General features: G+C 44.1%; 1 protein-coding gene across 5 annotated transcripts in view; it reads right to left on the minus strand.

Moving 5' to 3' along the window:
* Positions 1–362: 362 nt before the first annotated feature.
* Positions 363–20029, minus strand: part of rptor (regulatory associated protein of MTOR, complex 1) — a 168008-nt gene continuing 148341 nt past the window's right edge. For 2 of the 5 annotated variants that reach the window (XM_041933255.1, XM_041933251.1), the window contains 8 exons: positions 19889–20014; positions 16640–16687; positions 7942–8048; positions 6658–6785; positions 4925–5011; positions 4735–4851; positions 4305–4434; positions 363–3301 (listed from right to left, as the gene is read on the minus strand). In XM_041933255.1, coding sequence (XP_041789189.1) covers positions 3233–3301; positions 4305–4434; positions 4735–4851; positions 4925–5011; positions 6658–6785; positions 7942–8048; positions 16640–16687; positions 19889–20014 — 812 coding nt within the window. In that variant the 3' untranslated portion in view covers positions 363–3232. The remainder of the gene's footprint in view (positions 3302–4304; positions 4435–4734; positions 4852–4924; positions 5012–6657; positions 6786–7941; positions 8049–16639; positions 16688–19888; positions 20015–20029) is intronic. The other 3 variants (XM_041933252.1, XM_041933254.1, XM_041933253.1) reach the window with 3 other exon arrangements.

The raw sequence follows: 20029 nt of genomic DNA on the forward strand, positions 1-20029 counted from the left end.
TATTACTTCATTTTGTGTGTTCAGTTCTTGAGGGCACATGAATTCTTGACTTCAAAAATGATATTACATAAAAGATGTTTCAAGACTGCATCAGATTCATCTGAGAGGACTTTACCTGAGTGCTTTAATACAGCTGGAAAAATTCAATTTCACATCCAGGTCTGGGGCTTGAATCATGAAGTACCATCAACTGGCCCACAAAGCCTCATCTGCTGTTCATTAAAGACTGTTTGTAATGTGTCTCAATTAGAAGTTGGCTCCAGATTCAGCTTCTCATAACATAGATGTAGACAAAAAATTAGACCACTGTGTAAAATTGCTTCCAATGCAAATGCCAAAAACAGACAAAATCCAGTGTTGTATTTGGTTTATTTCAATGATTTCATCTATAAACCAGTCAGCAAAGCAGTCTAAAGTCACAGAGGCAAACATGATTGTTTTCATTTTTCCGTTCTTATGACTTTGTTAAAGTCTCTTGTTTTTCTTCAGATCTAAAATCTTAAAACTCAAAGCAGGATACTTAGAGATGAATGTGAATCTGACCAAAGGGCCCGGCGCAAAACTGCACTGTTTGAGCCGAGCCGGTGAAGCAGTTGAGGCCTGCTAAACCACACAGAGCGCTAAAGAGCTCAGAGTGGGGGGTGATGGTGGGGATTAATGTGGCGACTGCAACTGCAGCCGCTTATACAGACTGTATGGTGTGTGTGTGTTCCCAGTTTACTTTCAGTCCACGAGTCCAGTCCTTCTGTGGGGAAAAGCAAAGCTTGGGACAACTAGAGGGGTGAGGTGGGCAGGGCAGGAAAGAAAGGAGGGGGCGGCTGTTGGGGTACGTTGGCAATGAAGGAGGTATGGTGTAGTGAGTGTGTGTGTGTGTGTGTGTGTGTGTGTGTGTGCATGTGTGTGTGTGGGTAAGGCTGTCCCCAAGTTTTTTCCCTCCACCTCACGGAGACTAAGGCAAAGAAAATGCCAGCAGAATTAAAAACATATAATTACAAAACAGAAAGAGGAAAAAAGATTTTAAAAAACGAAATAAGCAAAGCTGCGGCCCCCGAGAAGAGGCACGTCGATGGTGATGCTGCAACAACAACAACAACAACAACAACAACAAAAGTCCCCCTCCCCTTATAAAAGAGGCATCTTGACCAAAACAGCACCATAATGACATTTATGTCAACAAATTTCATGATCTCTAGAGTGACACCGCACTAGGTCATGTGACTGACCACACCTGTCCATCACGCCGTCACCATGACAGCGGGGAGGGCTGGCAGTAGCTCGACCTTGGCTTGAAGTGACTCACAAAGTACCTGAGCGAGATTTAGATTTAGGACGCTGACTATAACTTGACACAGTGAGCACATAGAGGTACAGAGTTAGAGTGCCGCAGCTCGGATGCTACCATTCACATGCAATTCACTGTATGCCTCCAACTTTGTTCCACAAAATCAAACCAAACACATCTGGCTATAAAATCAATATAAAAACTCAAAGGCAGGTTAAAAAAAGAAAAAAAAAAGAAACCGTGCAGGAGGTCCAAACTGAGGGGTGGCAGGTGATCGCTGGTGTGATGAGTCACATGACCTCCTCTCAACCTACGGTGCTGTGTGCTCAAAGGGTGTCTGAGAAAGCTGCCCCTCACTGGGGTTAGATAAGCAACCGGGGTCACCTTCTATTTCTGTTTTCCAGAAGCCAGAAAAAGATAAACTGGCACACAAGAGCCAAAATACACAAGAGGTTGGTTTCTGGGACCGGCGCACTCATCTGAAGCAGGTCACAAAAGTATTAGGGTGGGCTTCTTTTGCGATCTTTTGAGTCCACATGGGGAGGATTTGGACGTATTGATCAGAAGAACTTTTAGGCAATCACAGGGAAGTCAATTAAATTGATATCTTTCCTGACTCTGGTGTGAGTAGAAGGGGTAAAAATGCACCCATCTGCTACACTAGGTATTTAAAAAGAAGAATTACACTGCTATGAACTGAAATCTGTGATTCTGTATTGCTATACTGTGGTACCACCAGGTACAACTGTCTTAAGCTATCAACAGCACACAATGCTGCTATCAGCTTCAAACTGAGGAGTTATTTTCTAAGAAAAACGCTGGGGAGGGGCTTGAGGCTGAATCATGGGAGGTCGTTATTGCTTTGCAGGGCAGGCAGGCGGGTACTGCAGGTCCCCTGTAGGTCTGGGTGCATCGCTTTCAGCAATCAAGCTCTCATCTCGCTGTGCTGGATATAAAGGTAGGCATCATCCGAGGGGCAGTAGAGGTTTTCCCTTTTTACAGGTGACAAGATCAAAAACAGAAACACTCCTGAGCCACAACAAAGGGGCTTACATTGAAGATGTGATTATGTTTGGCACGCTGGGGTCGGGAAGCAAGAAGGAGAGTTCTAGCATGGGAGCAGGCATCGTTTTTTGGGCATCATTTAAGTCCAAGGCTATGAAGGCCCTCTGTGGGGCACATCTGTGCTATAATCCACTTTAACACACACACACGCACACGCACAAACAAACACTCATCAAGTCTGCCTGGTCGACGCGTCGGGCAAGAATGAGCACAGTCCACCATCTCTGGGTCCATCCTTGCAAACGTCTTGCCAGCGGTGCAGCAAAGTAGCAAAACTCTGTGTCCTTTGGCTGCGAGGCGGCCGTGAAAATGAATTTCTGAACACACCGGAGTCCAGCGGAGGGCGAGCCCGTGTTTTCTGCACCAGTGAATGTGTTTCAACAGTGTGTATTGTCCTCTGGGTGACCCCCCCCCAATAGTGTGTGTGTGTGTGTGTGTGTGTGTGTGTGTGTGTGTGGGGGGGGGGGGGGGAGGTCGTCATCCCCACCGTCGCCTCTAGGTTCACTGGTGTCACAGTTAGTTCAGGTAGTGATGCTCGCTGTGTGGCGCTGGGAGCCCCAGTGATTGGTGGGTACCACTTCTTTAAAATAGAACCTCTATTCTTCTGTATATGCTATTTAAATATACACACTCCTCAGCACAGCCAAGTCTACAATCATTAGCTTCATAATATGAATAAACAATGAGAATAATAATAATATATATATATATGTCGTCGTTCGTAGCATGAGGTTTTGTCAGCAGCCATCACTAGAACATTCAGGGTGGTAATTGCATATGTACAACAAAAACGTCATTTACATCCTGGAGTTTGAGGCTCAGGGTCAGAAGTCATATGTGGTGGTGGTGTTGTTGTTGGGGAGGGGGGTGATGAATGCTGGTGTGTTATCTGAGCCTCTTCTCCGCTGAATAGATCGACATGTAGTAGTCGTTGCTTCCTACCGCCAAGTGGGGCTGGAGGGATAGAGAAAAGGCAGGTCAGGCAGTCTGACTTAACGTCTCAGAAAATATCACGGCCTCATGGAGTCACAGTTTACGTTCTGTAGAGTATAACACAGTATTACACAAACAGAATTATTATTATTATTATCATTATCAGTTAAAAGTACCCTCAAGGGAATGCAAAAAAAGTTTTTTTTTTAACAAACTAGTTATTATAATTATATATGTCGTGACAGACATGCATATTGATATGAACTTACAAGGTACAATTCAATAACTGTAGTTAAGCAAATGTGAATGTAAAGCTGTTTTTATACCGTGAAACCGATATATCACTGCAACCCTAGTGTGAACGGTAGAAAACACAATAAGTTGAGCAAATACCATTTAGAATAATTAGTCCATGTAAGTATTCCCTTCACTACTGCAGTACTAATCTAATAAAGGCTAAAAGCCTGCTAATGTAGCACTATGAAGTTAGCTCATGCTATCTTACAGTAAGTGCCAATAAGATAAAGTAAAAGAAATGAGTTCCTTGAGCAGAGAAGCTAATAATCTTATCTTTCTTATTATCTTTGCTTCTAACACGGGGGTTGCAATGCAAATTTCGTTGACATGTGCATGCTCAATGACAATAAAGGCGATCTTGAATCTTGAATCTAATGTGTTGGCTGCATCGAGTGCCAGGTAGCTGATACGAAACTTTCTGTGTGATGTGCAGTTGTTGGACGAAGCATTCGACCAGGCCCCATCGTGATCGAGCGTCCCAGAGTGTGAACACAGCTGGAGCTTTCCAAAACAGCCTCAGATTGATTAAGATTGACTAAGTGAGATGGTACAGTTTATGTTGCCATGATGGCGGTTGACACAACTAACATGATCAATTTAAAAATGATCAGATTGAACTCCCCAAATTCCTCAAAATGTTGACTAATTCTGAAATATCTGATCACGACTCAGATGCACGACTGCATGAATACTGGAGTGGTCAGTGAAAAATAAGCTTTAACTTTACCCAGTACGGATGGAAGGTTAAACAGCTTATGGCCCCAATCCTTTGTCCCATGAAGCCGTCATAGTATTTGATGTTGCTTATCACATCGCCGTTGGCATTGTAGACGGCGATGAACTGGTTCATTGATCCACTGGAGGGCAGGGGATAAAGCAGAGGCAGAGAGAGAGTGAGCATGTCTCAGCTTTAAACATCACATTCATCATAAGCTGTGTGTTCCGCGTTAGATTTGTGGTGAATTTAAGCCTTCTGGATGGATCTCCAGTGTATTGTCCAGTAAATTGTTTTTGTTTGTCAGCTCGAGCAAATACAGAAAGAAAAAATCTTTTACTCCAAAGTAGGAAAGAGAGAAAAACAAGAATGACCTTGCAGGCATCTGACCTCAACACTGGCTTTCTGGGGCTGGAGCCTGCATACAGACAAACAAACTCACCAGGCGAACAGGTTGGCCTGTGGGTGGATGTCCAGGGCCGTTAACCCCTTCACTGTCTGCAGCACGTTGATGGAGTCTGGTGTCCGCGGTTCAAAGAATCGAACGTCTCCATTCACACTGTTGGCGAACGTCAGTGTCAGTCAGAGGAAGCTCAGCTGCGTGTATCTTAAGAGACAAAGGAGGAGCATACCTGACGCTGATGATGTGTCCGTCTGTCTCCTTCTGTAGGTGAGCTTTGACCACCCAGGCTCCGTGCTCCCTGTAGGTCATCACCCGACTGCACAAAAGACACAACACATGTCAGCTGAGGTAACGTTAAACTGTGTGTTTCTCCACAATGACCTGACAGGAGAGACAGGAAAACAACACCAGAGCCGCGAGCCTGTGAACATCACCAGCTCAACGTATGCTCAAAGCCAATTATACAGCCACAGCGTGTAACATGACAGATCCACTGACATTCAGAGAGTAAGTGAAAAACAGAGGAACAGTAGTGACAACAGGAGAAAAAAAGAAAAATGGAGCCTAGACCATCCCATTCTGTCGCCATGCCATTTCCCCATAAATCTGTATTTGTGTTTGTAGTGTAAAATGCAGATTGTCTTCTAATGTCAAGCAGCAAGGCACTTGGCCTTGTCAAATCTTAGCAAATTCAAAGGGTTTTATTGGCACCATAATACTACCAAAGCCCTGCATGAATACTGACGCTAACTTACAATAATAAAAAGAGAAAAAAACAGTGTAATAAAAAAAGGTGTTTAAGTCACCCAGAAACATTTGGGGAGTCATTCTCTGAGTGGTTATTTATTTGTTTTTTCTTTTGCTGTGGTGAGAAGAACAAGTATCATTAAAGGGTCTGCTTTAACATTATCACAAATTACTTAATAATGTCAAAAATGGTCAGGACACACAAACTATGGCTTAAAGTTGTTAGTGTCCAGCACAGTTAGGACATCACTTTCTTATGGAAAAAATAAATATATAAAATAAAATAATAAAAGAAAAGCTCCAGTAAACTGAAAACAGAAGTATAAAACACACAAGCATGCTGTTAAATGATATATAGGTGAAGAACCACTGGGTGGCGCCATGGGACCATGACTCAAAAAAGCAATATCTACCTGGGAGATGGCATAAAGGCTGAAAACCAAAACCTCAAATCTGTTGTTTTAAAACTGTCGTGTGCGTGAATTACTCACTTCCTATAATGCACTTGATTGAACTTGTTCAAATACATCCTGACTACAGGTGTGACGTTTGATCTCCCCACATTTCAAGGCCAAAACACATGGTAACAACATGAAATCTGACTATTATCTCTCAGCACTGAAAACAAGAAGTGAAGAGTTAAAAATACCACACATCTACAATTAACAGTCATTTTTAGCTTTAAAGCCCAAAAGCACAATTTATACACTGCTGCACACTCGAAGCGTACGAAACATTTCATCCAGAATATTCCAAACCTGACCTGTATGTGCTGTGTACTGGTCCTGGACCAGTCTCAGGGGGAGCAACATAGATGCTGAAAGATGTAACTTTGTGCCTGAGGAGAACTATTAAATTAGCTTTGCTTAAAGATTTATGGACCACTCCATGGTTTAACTGCTTTGTTTTTCCCCTTTGGGACTGAAATTAAAATAATGTTTAACCAACTGGGGGGATTCGGCGCCACCAGGCTCTATTAAAAGAGGTGGCAACCCCAAAGGGAGATTTACAGCATGTTATATGTAATAAATATAGATGATAGAAGTGAATAATGTAGGACTCTGTAGCAGTTAATGCTCACAGACACTGCTGTGTGTGCGTGTTCTTGAATGTATATATAAATAATGGCCAGACAGTACAAAAAAAAGAAATAAATGATCAGTTTAGTGATGAGGTCAGAAGTCACATGAGAGAGGGAGAGAGAGAGTGTTTTACCATTCATTTGGACCCATCCTCCTGTCAAACACCCGGACAGATCCATCGCCCAGGCCGGCAACGATGAGCGAGCGCTGGGAGTCACAGGAGAGGCTGGTCACACAGCTGTCTGCTCCTGTTGGGATGTCCTGGTGGACACACACAAACACGCAGAAACCCCCATTAAAGAAACCCACCGAGGTACGACTGTCATTACGCTCATTTCACACTAAACCTTCTTTGAAATCATCAATCATATGCTCTGTTGAGTGTTGGCTCATTCGAAGCTGGACCCTGCATCAATATGCAGCCACAGGCAAGGCTGGGCCATTTGTACTTGTATTAAGTCCATCCATCAAGACAATGATTAGCAGGCCAAGGTCCATTAGATGTGTAAAAACAAAGCCAAAAAAAGAAAAAGAGGAAACCGCACTAATGGTACAGGCTCTGCCACAGATTCCCATTAGTTTACTAAAACACACGGCAGCATGAGTACACTGGATACCAAGCACATTAAGTCTAAAAACACAAACATGGTTTATTCATGTCTTTGCATCAGCACAGTTATTTGGTCTGATATGGATGTTGATGTCTATACAGAATATCTTGGATCAATAATCCACCAAAACGTTTACAGGTGCTAGTTCACTTCAATTCCACGGCTACACTAGCGACTATGTGATGCTGCACTGTAGCTACACGCCCAAAACACATATGATGGATTGATGAAAAATGGAGAGACAACAGTCGGCGAAAAATCTAAGTGTCTGAGGATTATCTCTTTGCCCACGCACTCAACGTCTACGTGAGCTTGTAGCTAATGCAGCATCTGCGGAGGCCCACGCCTTGGTGTCCCGTGCGAGCAATAACAAAGCTTAAAAAACGAGGAGGACAAGGAATGGCCAATGGGGAAACTCCAACACTTGCCTGACCAATGGTGCAACTTCGCGAACCCCTCCTTACAGAAAACAAAATATATCAACCTGAAGGAAAGAAATGTGACTGGCACGTGACTGAAAGTGACTTTCTAGGATCTAGAAGGAACAACAACCACGTGTCAACACAATTCAACCAGCCTCTTAGCACTTAATGCTAATCCATTCATTTTATAGGTGCTTAATAAGCGCATATGAACACAACAATATTTAGTAAGAGACCTTGCAAGGACTGAATGCTAAATTTCTCACCAGCTAATAAATCATTACAAAGCGTAATGCTTGAGTCAAGGGCTGCCGATGTGCCGAGCTCCAGCTGTATTCATTGTGATCTTGTTGAGAAAATCATACAAACAGGCGCACTGAGTACCTGGACCTTCATCTCCCTGTCAGTGTCCCAGATCCGGATGACTCGGACATCTCCGGACGTCATAAGGAGGCCGGTCTCCTGCTCCCAGTCCACGACCATGCCTGCACCTGCAGCACAAGATGACACAGCAGTTATAATGCGGAGCATGCACACACAAACACACGTACATGTGCGCTCCAATAACACACACACACACCAGTGCTGTGTGTTGATCATAGACTCATACATCTGAACTGATGTCACATCATTCAATTAAACAAAACAAAGGGTGACTTCACATCACAAATAATGCTGGATAAAGCTTCAATATCTCACATATGAGCACAAAATATTAAATTACTGAGAATCATTTCATGTTTCTGGAAGGGAATTGATTGAATTTATAAGTGAACCCCCACACATATAAACACAGACAAACACAGCTGTTAAACACACTGAGCATGTGTTGATCCCTGCACAACACAACACACACAATCTGTTGGAGACTTCAGAAGGTTCTTGCTGCCACACGTAGCAAGTCAAAGGAAAGATTAGTGCAACAGCGTCCTGCACCACTGTGCAAGCTGACAAATACACCACAGAATTCAGCAAGGCCAGGGATGTGCTGATTTCTGCAGAGACTGCCGGTGCATAAGCAACCAGTTTTTATGTCGACTCATAACGGTATATATCTCACTGTCACCATGACCGTGTTTTTGCTCCAAGTTCCACATTTCAGAGCGAATGCACTTCATGCAGATGGAAGCATGGTTTAGCATTTTGTATCCTTCTCAGCAAGACGAGCACAGGGAGATGCAAACACTGACCCTGGAACTGAGCCTGTCAGCAGATTCTGGCCTCGATGAGTCAAATGCCACTCGAACGAGAAAGTGAGGAGGGAAGAAGCTGAAGATGGCAAGACTCTTCATAAGTTGGCAGGCGCAGCAGTAATCAAGTGAGCAGTGCCATGCCGGCCACACTTGCCCTGCTGGCTCAGTGATGCCTGGCAGGGGCCATGGAGCTCTATGTTCAAACTTCAAGAATTCAAGTTCCTGTTGCAACACAGTATCACTTTTTTTTAAATCATTGCAGAGCCTCAAGGGAAATTTCACAATTATTTGCTGCTTTCCATCCATCTTAAAAAGATTTTCTTTTTCATTGACAGTAAACACTTGTGAGATGACAGGAAATGAGGGGAGGCGATGGGAAACAACATGCAACAAAGGTCCCTGGTCTGAGATAAACTAAATGTTGCAGTTCATGGTCAGAACCTCTCCAAGACTGTGTGAAAAGCTTTCAGAAAAATCATCCTGTGTGGACCATCAGCAGCAGCTGAAGAATCACATTTCCCACAAGAGTGCAGATGCTCTTCTGATAATGGCAGTTTACAAGATGAAGGAGAAGGGATGAAGGGGCAGGTAAAAGATGCTTTTACCACAGACGCTTCAGAAACAGCATCCTCTTCTCTCTCCTTTTGAGACTCATCACGCCACACTTCATTTCCTCCCCTTCCTACTCCTTTCTGCCTCTTAGTCGCTTCATCCTCCTATTTTTTCACAACCAGGTGCCAAGAATAAGGACTCCATTACTTTGCTCTTCTTTTGGCCTTCCAGAACAATAGTGAACATGTGCATCATCTGTGATCCTTTCCCACTGCTCAGCTCCTCCGTGTGCCTCCTGTATGAGTCGTGACTTAACTTTGTTGCACTGAGCCATCTGTGACAGGGCTTTCTACTGTTCCACTTGGCTTGGGCTGTTAGGAAAACCCAAGCCCCATGTGGCGGCTTCAAACCCTGCACTGTGACGTCATCCGGCTCACTCAGGCGTCACGACGACGGTAGCGTGGGCACATGTGGGGGGGATAGCACGCAGGGAAAACCACTTCACAGGATCTGGCTCTGTCAGCAACACGTTCACGGTTGCGTGCTGGGACGCTTGATGCTGGCTCATTTCAGGGGCTGTGAGAAGGGAGGAGGCATTCCCTTTGAAGCTGGCAGCTCGGAGATGAGGAAATCTGGGTTACAAGGAGAGGGGTTGCACTTGCAGAAGATTTTCCAACACACACGAGCGTGTGCTTGTATTTCCTCTAGAACAGGGAGCCACACATGCCACCAAACCTTGCTAAGATTTAGGTTCAGCTGAACCCCTCTTTGTGCATCATTATCTTTCCTTGTGTCCTCCCATGATGAGAAATCCATTTAGGATAAAATATGTGTACGAGAGAAGATCTCAGTGGACTACACACTGCTATGGTCTAATTGCTTCTGTGTCTCTTTTCTATTTTAAGCAGTGCCGGATTGACCTGCTGGGGTGCCCTGGAGCAAAACTGAGATTATGGAGCCCTATAGACCCCTGTGGTCCTTCCACTCTGTAAAATGGGTCCAATTATTCTCTGCCTGGCCCCATGATTGCTGTGTGGTACTTTATTTAAACTCATTTAGGACGAGTTGACATGTAACCACAAAACTGAAATAATGAAGTTCCTAAAACTAGACTTCTCTGACCTCACGCTCAGGGAGGGAGGCTCAAATTTCAAAATATTATCAAAAGGCTCATGTAGTCCTGCTGTGTTCCATGTGTAAATGCAGGGAACCATTATCATTTCACTTGTCCCCAATTAAAGAGTTGGGTATGGGTAGTGAAACCCAAAGAGACATTGAGTCATATTTCAAGGCAAAACAACATATTTGATAACCCTCAGCTACCTTTAGACAACAGCTAATATTAGCATTCAATATCATATTCCAAATAATTTCTGAAACATCAACGCACATCTTGGACACATGAACGACTCCCTACATTTAAACCCCTCACAACCCGGAACACAGCAGGACTGCATTATTCTTGGAGCCTCCCCTCCCTGAGCATGGTGTCGGAGGAAACTGGCACCGTGTGAATATGGTCTACGGCTGACATTTCTCTAAAAGACAAAAAATGCCAACCTGCTTGTGGCACACAGGTGAGATGATTCATCCTCTGGGGACCATCTGCACAAATTTTCCGATCAAATAGTCCATCCAGTTTTCCAGACCGACTTCCTGGTTCAACTTTGAACTACTTTTCTTGCTGTAGTTGTACACAAAGTTTTCCTGTGCAATTAGGAGCTGTTAACTACAGTTTTGGTACATTCAATTTTGGTTTTACCTCCAAATAAGTGGTTTAAATAAGTGGCTAATAACCTGATCACGGTAAACTGAATTAGCACAAACCAACTGAAACACAGTAAACCGGCCATGTTGTTACCCCCTTAGCTCAGTTCAGTCTTTCCATCCCTTCTATCAATCGTTTGACTCCAGCTAATCACCACCACTCAGCCCAAAGTCACTTCATCGCAAACTTTTCCCTTGCTCTCTCCTCTCCACGTGGCTAAATCCTTCCTAAGCCCAATCAAAAAAAGTTTATGAGGAGTTACAGATCTGCAACCTTAAACCTGACCCTTCAGTTTTGTCTCTCATGGTCAACACTAAGCTGCTCAAACCGGGTTAAAAAGTCTACCTAAGAGGGAATCTTTGTGGGCCTGAGCGGGTCTTAGTTTCCCACACAGAAATCAATACAGACATGGAGAATAGAAATGTGAGAAGGAAGAACAGGAGCAAAGGAGTGTGAGCAATGTTTCCTTACAGAGGTGGAAGTATAGATAGCTTCAATGATGTTCTCTCTTTAAAGCCTTGTCTCTTTCCCTTTCTGCTTGAGTTTAATGTTCACCCCCCAAAACAATACAAAAAAACAGCAATGATAGTTAGCAGAATAGCTTTTCCCTTGTTGACTCTTCGTCAAGGGGGGGAAAAAGCTACTTTTAACACCACTAAAGGCTGGGCTGCCAGCAGTTGTGTTAGATCATCTTGTTCCTGTGCCAATGTGCTGAGACAATCCCTAATTTGTGATATATTTATCTATTCCTTTGCATAAATATCTTTGTTTGCCTCCTCTCTCTCTGGAGAAGGTGCCTTCGTTTGCATTCTTATTCTGCACCATTATCTCCAGTGATGAACTAGCTCTCCCACATACTGCAGCTCATTAAACCAGTGCCGCTGATATCCTGGTTCTTCTCTCCCTCAGCGTTCTCCCTCTCTTCCCCTCATCGTGTTTGCTTTGAAAAGGTCCTCCAGGACTCCGGTAATACATCTTCTCCAGGATTACCGGGGACTTGCCCAGCATGCATGTGCCTCTAATAGAAGATGACGTTATCTGTGGGAGCGCTCTGACTGGCGGGGAGACTTCTCTGCGATGACATTTGTCTAAACCTTGGGAGCCAGGGTCTGGCATTTGGGGAGGCAACACGCTTTGACCTGCCTGGTTGACAAAGACCTTGTGAAATGAAGCATAAACTACATGACATCTGCTGACCCGATTACTGTGGACAGACTAGTGCTTTCTTAAATCACTTTGTATAATACACAACAAGGGATGTCCCCAATAACTGGAACTTTATGCATGATTTCATGTGACCTTACAAAACTCATGAAATCACACTGCAGCTTTGTGAAAGAACAGTCAAATATGGAGGGTCTCACTCGTGAGAGTGTACTCTTAAGTGCACACCTGTATTCAATAAATCCCTGCTCTAAAAACTGACTTTTTCTGTGACCTAAGCTTTAGTTTCTCCATGCAAAGGATAACAATCTGCAACCGGTGGTTTCAGGGAGGTTTCTGGTTTTATCTGGCTTCCTGCAATAATCACACAAGAAACATATGTGGGAAAAGAAGTTTCTGTCACTGGCCTACAGTATACTGGAACCGCTTGCTTTGTATCCCAGTAAACGCCTGGAGGCTTTTTGTCTCATTTTCCTGAAATTTCCAAGTTTTCTGCCTCTATTCAACTTCACACTGAGGCCAGATTCTGGATGTAGCAAGTTCCCACATCCCCGATGTTAACAAGGCACCAGGCAGCGGAGCCAAATGTAGAGCAGGACACAGTGTGTGCCTCCCTAAAGCCGAAGAGGAGAGGACTGCCCTACTTTCACTGATGCAGCCAAAAGAAAAGGGACAAAGGCACAGAAGATAATACAGGAAAAACTGAATACTGCCTCACAGCTGTTTGCCGGCATCAACCAATCAAGTTACAGCTTACATCCATGTCTGACCAGACTCCTATAACACATAGTTAAGACTTCTTATAGCGAAATGGAAGTTATCACTATATAGATAGGTATGATTCCTGTGAATAATTAAGAAAGAGACTATTCTTACAGAGGACTAATGGAGAGCTTCATCACACTGTGCAAACATGGATGTTGCTGTAAAGAAGCTACAAACTGTAAAAGGTGGATGCTTCACACACATCTTCACAAGATCACTACAATCAGCACAGTTTCAAGGTGGACGCCCAAAATTAGTCTCACCAATTTAGTATCTGACCAAATGTGAAATATGGTCACAATCTGCCTTCTGCTCCTGAGTGATGGTGCTGAATAATGGCCAGAAAAAATTATGATGTTGCAATGAAGTTGACCTCTGACCTTTTGGATATAAAATGTGATCACTTTGTCATTCTATCCTATGAGACACTTGTGTAAAATTTTGTCATAATTAGTGTATGAAATCTTGAGTTACGGTGAAAAAATGTGTCGTGTGGTCACAGTGACCCTTGATCACCAAAAAACGATCAGTTCCTCCTTGAGTCCAAGTGGATGTTTGTGCCAGATGTAATGACATTCCCTCCAGGCGTCCTGAGACATCGCATGAATAAGATTGGGACTGACATGAGGTCACAGTGACCCTCACCCTCCACCATCAGTTCATTCTTGAGTCCAAGTGAATGTTATCACCAAATTTGAAGAAATTCCCTCAAGACATTGCTGAGATATCACGCTCACAAATACGTATGTGCAACCTGAAAACAGAATGCCTCCGGCCATGGCTGTCGCTGCTGTGGAGCCATAAAAACACCTCTAATCGTGAGCAACTGCAGCAGCAGGAATGAGTCGAGGGTGGGGATGGAGGTAAATGGAGAAGGAGGGAAAAAGTGGAAACATTTAACTGCATGTGGATCGGAACTTAATTAGATTTGCTCTCAATCTAATCTGCAGAGATGTGAAGTCGGCGAGCTGTGCTGAGCAGTAGCCGCAGGAATAGTTTCTCCAGTCTGTGCCAGCAACGGTTCCCTAATTTCAGTGGTTCCCCTGGAGTTTAACGGGCTAATCCCTCTGGTGAGACAGTCTGGGTGGCTCGGTGCTATTAAAATCACACAGCACCGACATGCTCCCAATTAAACACTAACACCTTTGGGACCAGCTTGAATAGGAGCATTTTTTTTATACATGAGAGAAGCCATTTTGAGGTGAAAATGAGTAATAGGGACACAGTGGCTGTTTGAAGGGAGAGCAAAGGCAAAGGCTAGTTCTCCTTCTTTAAATACGCATCTATTTGAACAAGTTTCATATGTGGATTTCAGCCAAACATTGAAATTTGCAAATTTGCTCTGCGATTGACAGTTTGCTTAAACCCTCACACAAACAGCAATTATCCAATGGTAACTAAACAACCGTCACCAGGCACAGCTGGTCTGTCACATGTATGGAATGGATTAAACAATGCTTTCATTAGCTCTAACGGAAGCTGCAAATGTCAGCATGTCCAGCTACTGAGCTCACAACACTGTGTGAAACGTAAATGAAACAATGCAACGATTTGCAAATCTTTCTGGACCTATATTCAAATGAATACAGGACAAAGACAAGAAAAGCATTCTTCAAACTGATAAAGTTTATTGTTTTTTCTAAATAATACCTGCAACATGTTTCAAAAATGTTACAACTGGGGCAGGTTCACTACTGTGTTACATCACTTTTTCTTTAACAACACTCAGTAAGTGTGAGGACACTAATTGTTGATGGTTTTAAAGTGAAATTCTTTGCCATTCTTCTTGAAATGCGAAGTTGGCTTGAAGTTGCTCAACAGTCTGGGGTCTCCATTGTTTCATTTTGTTCTTCATAATGTGCAACACATTTTCAGTGGGAGAAAGGTCTGGACTGGAGGCAGGTCAGTCTAGTGCCCACAGTCTTCTACTGTGGAGCCGTGCTGTTGGAGCTGTATGTAGAATGGGGGGCTTGGCATTGTCAAGCTGGAATAAGCAGGAATGCTCCTGAAAATGACATCTGGATGACAGCATGTCGCTCCAAAACCTGCAAATATCTTACAGCATTAATGGTACCCTCACATTTATGTAAATAAACCAATCCATGGGTGTTTGGGTTTAATCCTGGGAATCCAGTTTTCCCATCCCTTTCTCCCTGTTGCATTTAGTGTTGCTAGAAATATGATAAATGTGTTTTGAGTTCTTGGGATTGCAATATTAATCCCTAGTGGGCACTAACAGACCCCCATACTGTCACAGATGCTGGCTTTTGCGCTTGTCATACCCAATCATGATACTATCACCTGTGACCAATCAACCTGTTTACCTGTGGAATGATCCAAACAAGTGTTTTTGGAGCGTTCCACATCTTTCCCAGTCTTTTGTTGCTCCTGTCCCAACTTGTTTGAAACGTGTTGCTGCATCAAATTCAGAATAAGAAGATATTTACAAAATGATGTTGATGAGGTCAGACATTAAATATATTGTCTTTGTACTGTTTTCAAAAGAAAAAAGATCAGCAAGTTCTCATATTCTGTTTTATTTCCATTATTTCTGGAATAATCACTAACAAACTACATGAGTTTGTGAGATGACACATAAAAAAAAGCCCAGTTTATAAGCTGCACATCCGATGTGTAGTATGTCCCCACTGTGTGGAAGCCCATCCTGGATATCATCAGAGCTTAGTCTCATGTTAGCAGCTCCGCTCTGCTCTTTATAGGATTTTCACCCCTGTTCCTGAGACAGACTTCAGGTAGCCGTCAAACTCCAAAATACACGAGCTAAGCAGCCAAACAGGCTCACAGTACAATGAAATAAGAGTCTGACGTTACACGTCTCCTCATCACACTACTAACACTAAGACTAACTAGCCCAACACAAGGACAGGGTGGTTTCTTTATTGAAATGACTTCGATGTGGATCATGAACTGTTGAGGATTCAGATTTTTTTGTCTGCGACATACAGATTTAACCTTTAGCCTCATTACCAAGTACAAATTAAAGGAGCCCTTTACAATGTTCTCACTTTAAAATGAGCCACCCGGAACCATGAATAAATCAGCCAGGGATGGCACCTTTTCAACTGCCTCATGGAGCTAACACTATCTTAATTAACTTGTTAGCTTCATTTTGTTAAATCTGTCTCCAAAAATTGTCATTTCAGCAGGTGAATCGATCCTAAATTTAGCTGTTGGCTAAACGTGAGACGCCTGCTTTTGTTGACCTCGGTCTGAAAAGAAGGACCCACTGTAGTGCGAGCTCCGCCCCACTGTCACTGGAGACTATGTATGTGCTGGAACTGAAAGCTAGACAGGCATAAAAACAGGAACATAACGGAGCTGGGCTCAGCACTTCATTACCTATGAACACAGCATGTCCAGCTTGTTAAAGAGGACGTGTTAGTGCTCGTAGAAACACATCAGTCCTACTTTCATAGTGAGTCTTCTTTTTACTTTTGGGATGACTGTCAGGGATGAAGTGATGATGATGATCACTGGACAGATGAAGGGATGAGGGGTGGGGGTGGTGGCTGCGGGAAGAAAAGAAAAAAAAAAAAAAAAGGGGGCACCCTGCCAGCTGCTTAGTGCAGCACCTTTGCTTTTGGAGTGAGGGAGTATAGAAGAGAATGGAGACACTCACCTCCTTGCTTACTCCTGTCAAGATAGATGGAGACCCTTCTGGCCAGACCTGCGAGCAGGGGGAGGGAGCAGATGGAAGGGGGAGGGAGGAGGGGAGGGAGGGAGGATAGCGGGAATGCAACAAAGCAAGCAACAAATTAGCAAGGAACCCCCGTGCATGCAGACCCACACAACTGCATACACACTTAAAAGTAAGACTTCCTGAATGTCCTCCACATGTATTCAAACAGCAGAGGGATGAACAAAGCAGCTATTTCCCAGCATGGTTTCTCCCAAATGCCGGACAGTGACCGAAGAGTGAAAGGAGAGGGAGGCCTGAGCTGAGCTGCTGTGTCTGCATGCCAAACAGGGGCTGTGGAAGCTGCACAGGGTCCCCAGAGTCCAGCCCTGCAGGCCACAGAATGCCAAATCCCTTCACCACGGGGCAAAAAGCTTGACAGGGGACGACTCTGTGTATGTACATAATAAGAGTTTGGGCAAAGTCAATCGTGAAAAGGACATAGGAAAACAATTTAACTGGGTTGACAGTGTTGGTGGTTAAATAAATCCGCTAATTCAATCACACAAAATTAAGTGTGATAGCGAGATTTGTTCATGTGCAAGTGAAGGTAAACCGCTTGCTGCCTTGTTCAGCCTCTCGAGACGGGGGGGAAAAACACAAAACAATATCAAAGAACCAGCAAAGTAACAACAAGCCAGACAGACAGTCTACTGAGACGGTTCGCTGCTGAAAAACAGCACCAAAGCATGTTATTGGACAACAGGGATGGGATGAGGGAGGACAGGTTGCGCAGGACTGCCGTGTTTGTGTGTGTCTGCCAGCGTCTTCTTGAGAAATGTTCACTGTCTTGTAGCGAGTGCCTACAGAGGTAGAGCAGGTTTTCTGGCAGCACAAAGACAGGCTTGTGTAATATTTCATTGGGTTTTAAATTATTAATGCCACTGAGGCGATGCTAAATATCTAAAACTTTCAAAACACAAGCATATAATTATTGCACTCTCTCTGAGAGACGTTTGAAGCAACGGTAATGGCTCTAAACTAGTTATTGGGCCAGGAATGGTATATGCGAGAGGGAGGACGGGGTGTGGGTGTGTTTGAGAGAGATGTTTTTAAAGTTTCCTTCCAAGCTTGAAAAAATACTTGAGCACCAGAAGCTGAAGCTGGACTCTCCTGTTAAACTTTTCCAGGAAAGATCTCCTTGAATGGCTGTTCATATTAAAGCCTGTGCCTCCGCTGCAGCCTGAGAGCAGGACTGACACAGCGACTGTCACTAACGATACGTCCAGGATAACAAGCACACCATTAAATGTTAAAGTGTGAGTCAAAACAAGGCCGCGGCTTACTGCGGGAGAGTCCTCCGCATGGGAAGAGACTCTCAGGGACAGACAGTGATGCTAGTTAAGTGTGTCACCTCTCTGTGGGGTCCCACAGGGCTCTAGTGACTCCCTGGCTTTGTAATGATGGAGACACATATGCACACACGATGTGTGGTCCACACCTCTACCAGATACCAAGTCAGCCAGACGCATCCTGACAGCTCTGCTCTCGTTTTACCAATTAGTCAAATATGTATCTTATTCTATGTGAGATGTGCTTTAAAAACATGCTTCATCAAAGTCGTCCACCCACACGGCGCTGTGGTCACATGTGCTCCTGCTGACACACAGGGTCTCAGACCATTTCAAAGAACGTTCTCGGAACAGACAAAAGTGCTGCAGACGGTTAATTAATACGTTTAGAAAAGAGGTAAACAAGTGAGAGCATCATTCCTGTTGCTGTCGGTTTCTCTAAAAACGTCCCCAGCTAAAAACAACGGCTGGAAAGCACTCGAGGCAGAAAAACGTGTGAGAGTTCTCGAGAGTGTGTGTGTGTGTGTATGTGTGTGTGTGGGTAACCTGGCACACCATAGAAGTGGGTGGATGTCTCTGACAAGTGTGTGCTGTGGGTGTCAGGCCTGGTTCAAATATTTGCGAATAACTCTGCCTCACGAATTATGGAAGTGTGTCAACACAGAAGGTAAATATGGCAGCGAATCCACCAACGTCCACAGTCCAAGTTTAAAATGATGACTTCTGTCCAGACCACCCTCTGAGCAAAGCACGACTAACAATCTACCTGCAGCATTTTATGATTCGTTCGTGTTCTTACATGAACTGACTGTGAACGTAGGCTAAACCCTGCTGGACAGATATACGATGGATATGGCACATGTGGCAGTTTAAGACGGGTGAGGCTGACAGCTGGCCTTCGCTTAGTGTTGCGTTTGACTGATGGAACTAAATTCAGACACCTGTGAGTCAGGCGTCTGAATTCATCTAAAACCTGCCATCAAGGAGGACTGAACCCTGTTGGACTGCATCAGGTCCAGTCAGTTATTGGTAAGAACACATGTGAACATCCTCTCCTGGACTTGGTTTAGCGGTCTGGGTCTGTGTGTGCTCACACATGCTGACAGCGCTGACCTGGTTCTTCTGACGACCCGCGGTGCGCTGCTGGATTTGATCATTTCCTGCACCGCTAAAAACTGCAGTGGGTCATTTCAGAATGAAGACATGTTACTTTAAGTGCCCGTCGACGATCGTTCAGACATTTGCTGTGCTATTCTGTGAGTGAGCCTGGTACTTTGGCTGGGTTGGTGATTTCTCTAATAACTGCATGGTCTCATGTGTTGAAGTTTCCACCGTTTAAAAACTTTCAATTCAACAGCAAATGTACTGAAACTGATATTAGGAAGCTAAGACGAGCTATTGCTTCACCAGAGATGCATCGTTGCAGTGTCGCTGTAAGACTGTTCAGGCAAACCTAGAGTGGTCCTCACTCATGGGGGGTTGAAATAGTGAAACCACTGCTGGTAAACACAGTTGGTTTGGAAGTGACTGCATTCTGTTTTTATGTATGTTTTACACAGTGGGGTTGTTGGAATTGGATGTTGTTGTTGTCAAGGACTAAGTGTAAGCTTGATTTAACCACATAAAGCACCTCATTTTAGGCTTTTTACCTCAAACCCATTCAATACCTTAATCCGTAAATTCTCCAAAAAGCTGCTGCGATTAAAAGCTGTCGAACTGACAACTGGATGATTCCCTTAAAGCAACATGTAACAGTAAACTATCCTACCTGGTTGATCTGTAGGTGGGGAGGTATGACTGGAATGGGGTGAACAGTGGGGCAGTTGGCGGGTTACTACAGGAAGTACTGTATGAGTGGGTGGATGGGGGGCGGATAGTAAAATAGAGCGTTGATCTTTACTGTGAGCGCTGGTGGTGGGCTGACCTCTGGTAGTGGGCAGCATGTCAGAAAGGCCCTGCCACGCCGTCACCATTTCTGGGTTCTTCTGGTCGGCGAAGTTCTTCCAGATACGTAAGGCTCCGTCGTCTGGAGAGAGGGGAG

The sequence above is a fragment of the Chelmon rostratus genome, chromosome 3 (assembly GCF_017976325.1).
Source record: "Chelmon rostratus isolate fCheRos1 chromosome 3, fCheRos1.pri, whole genome shotgun sequence".
NCBI classification, from domain to species: Eukaryota; Metazoa; Chordata; class Actinopteri; order Chaetodontiformes; family Chaetodontidae; genus Chelmon; species Chelmon rostratus.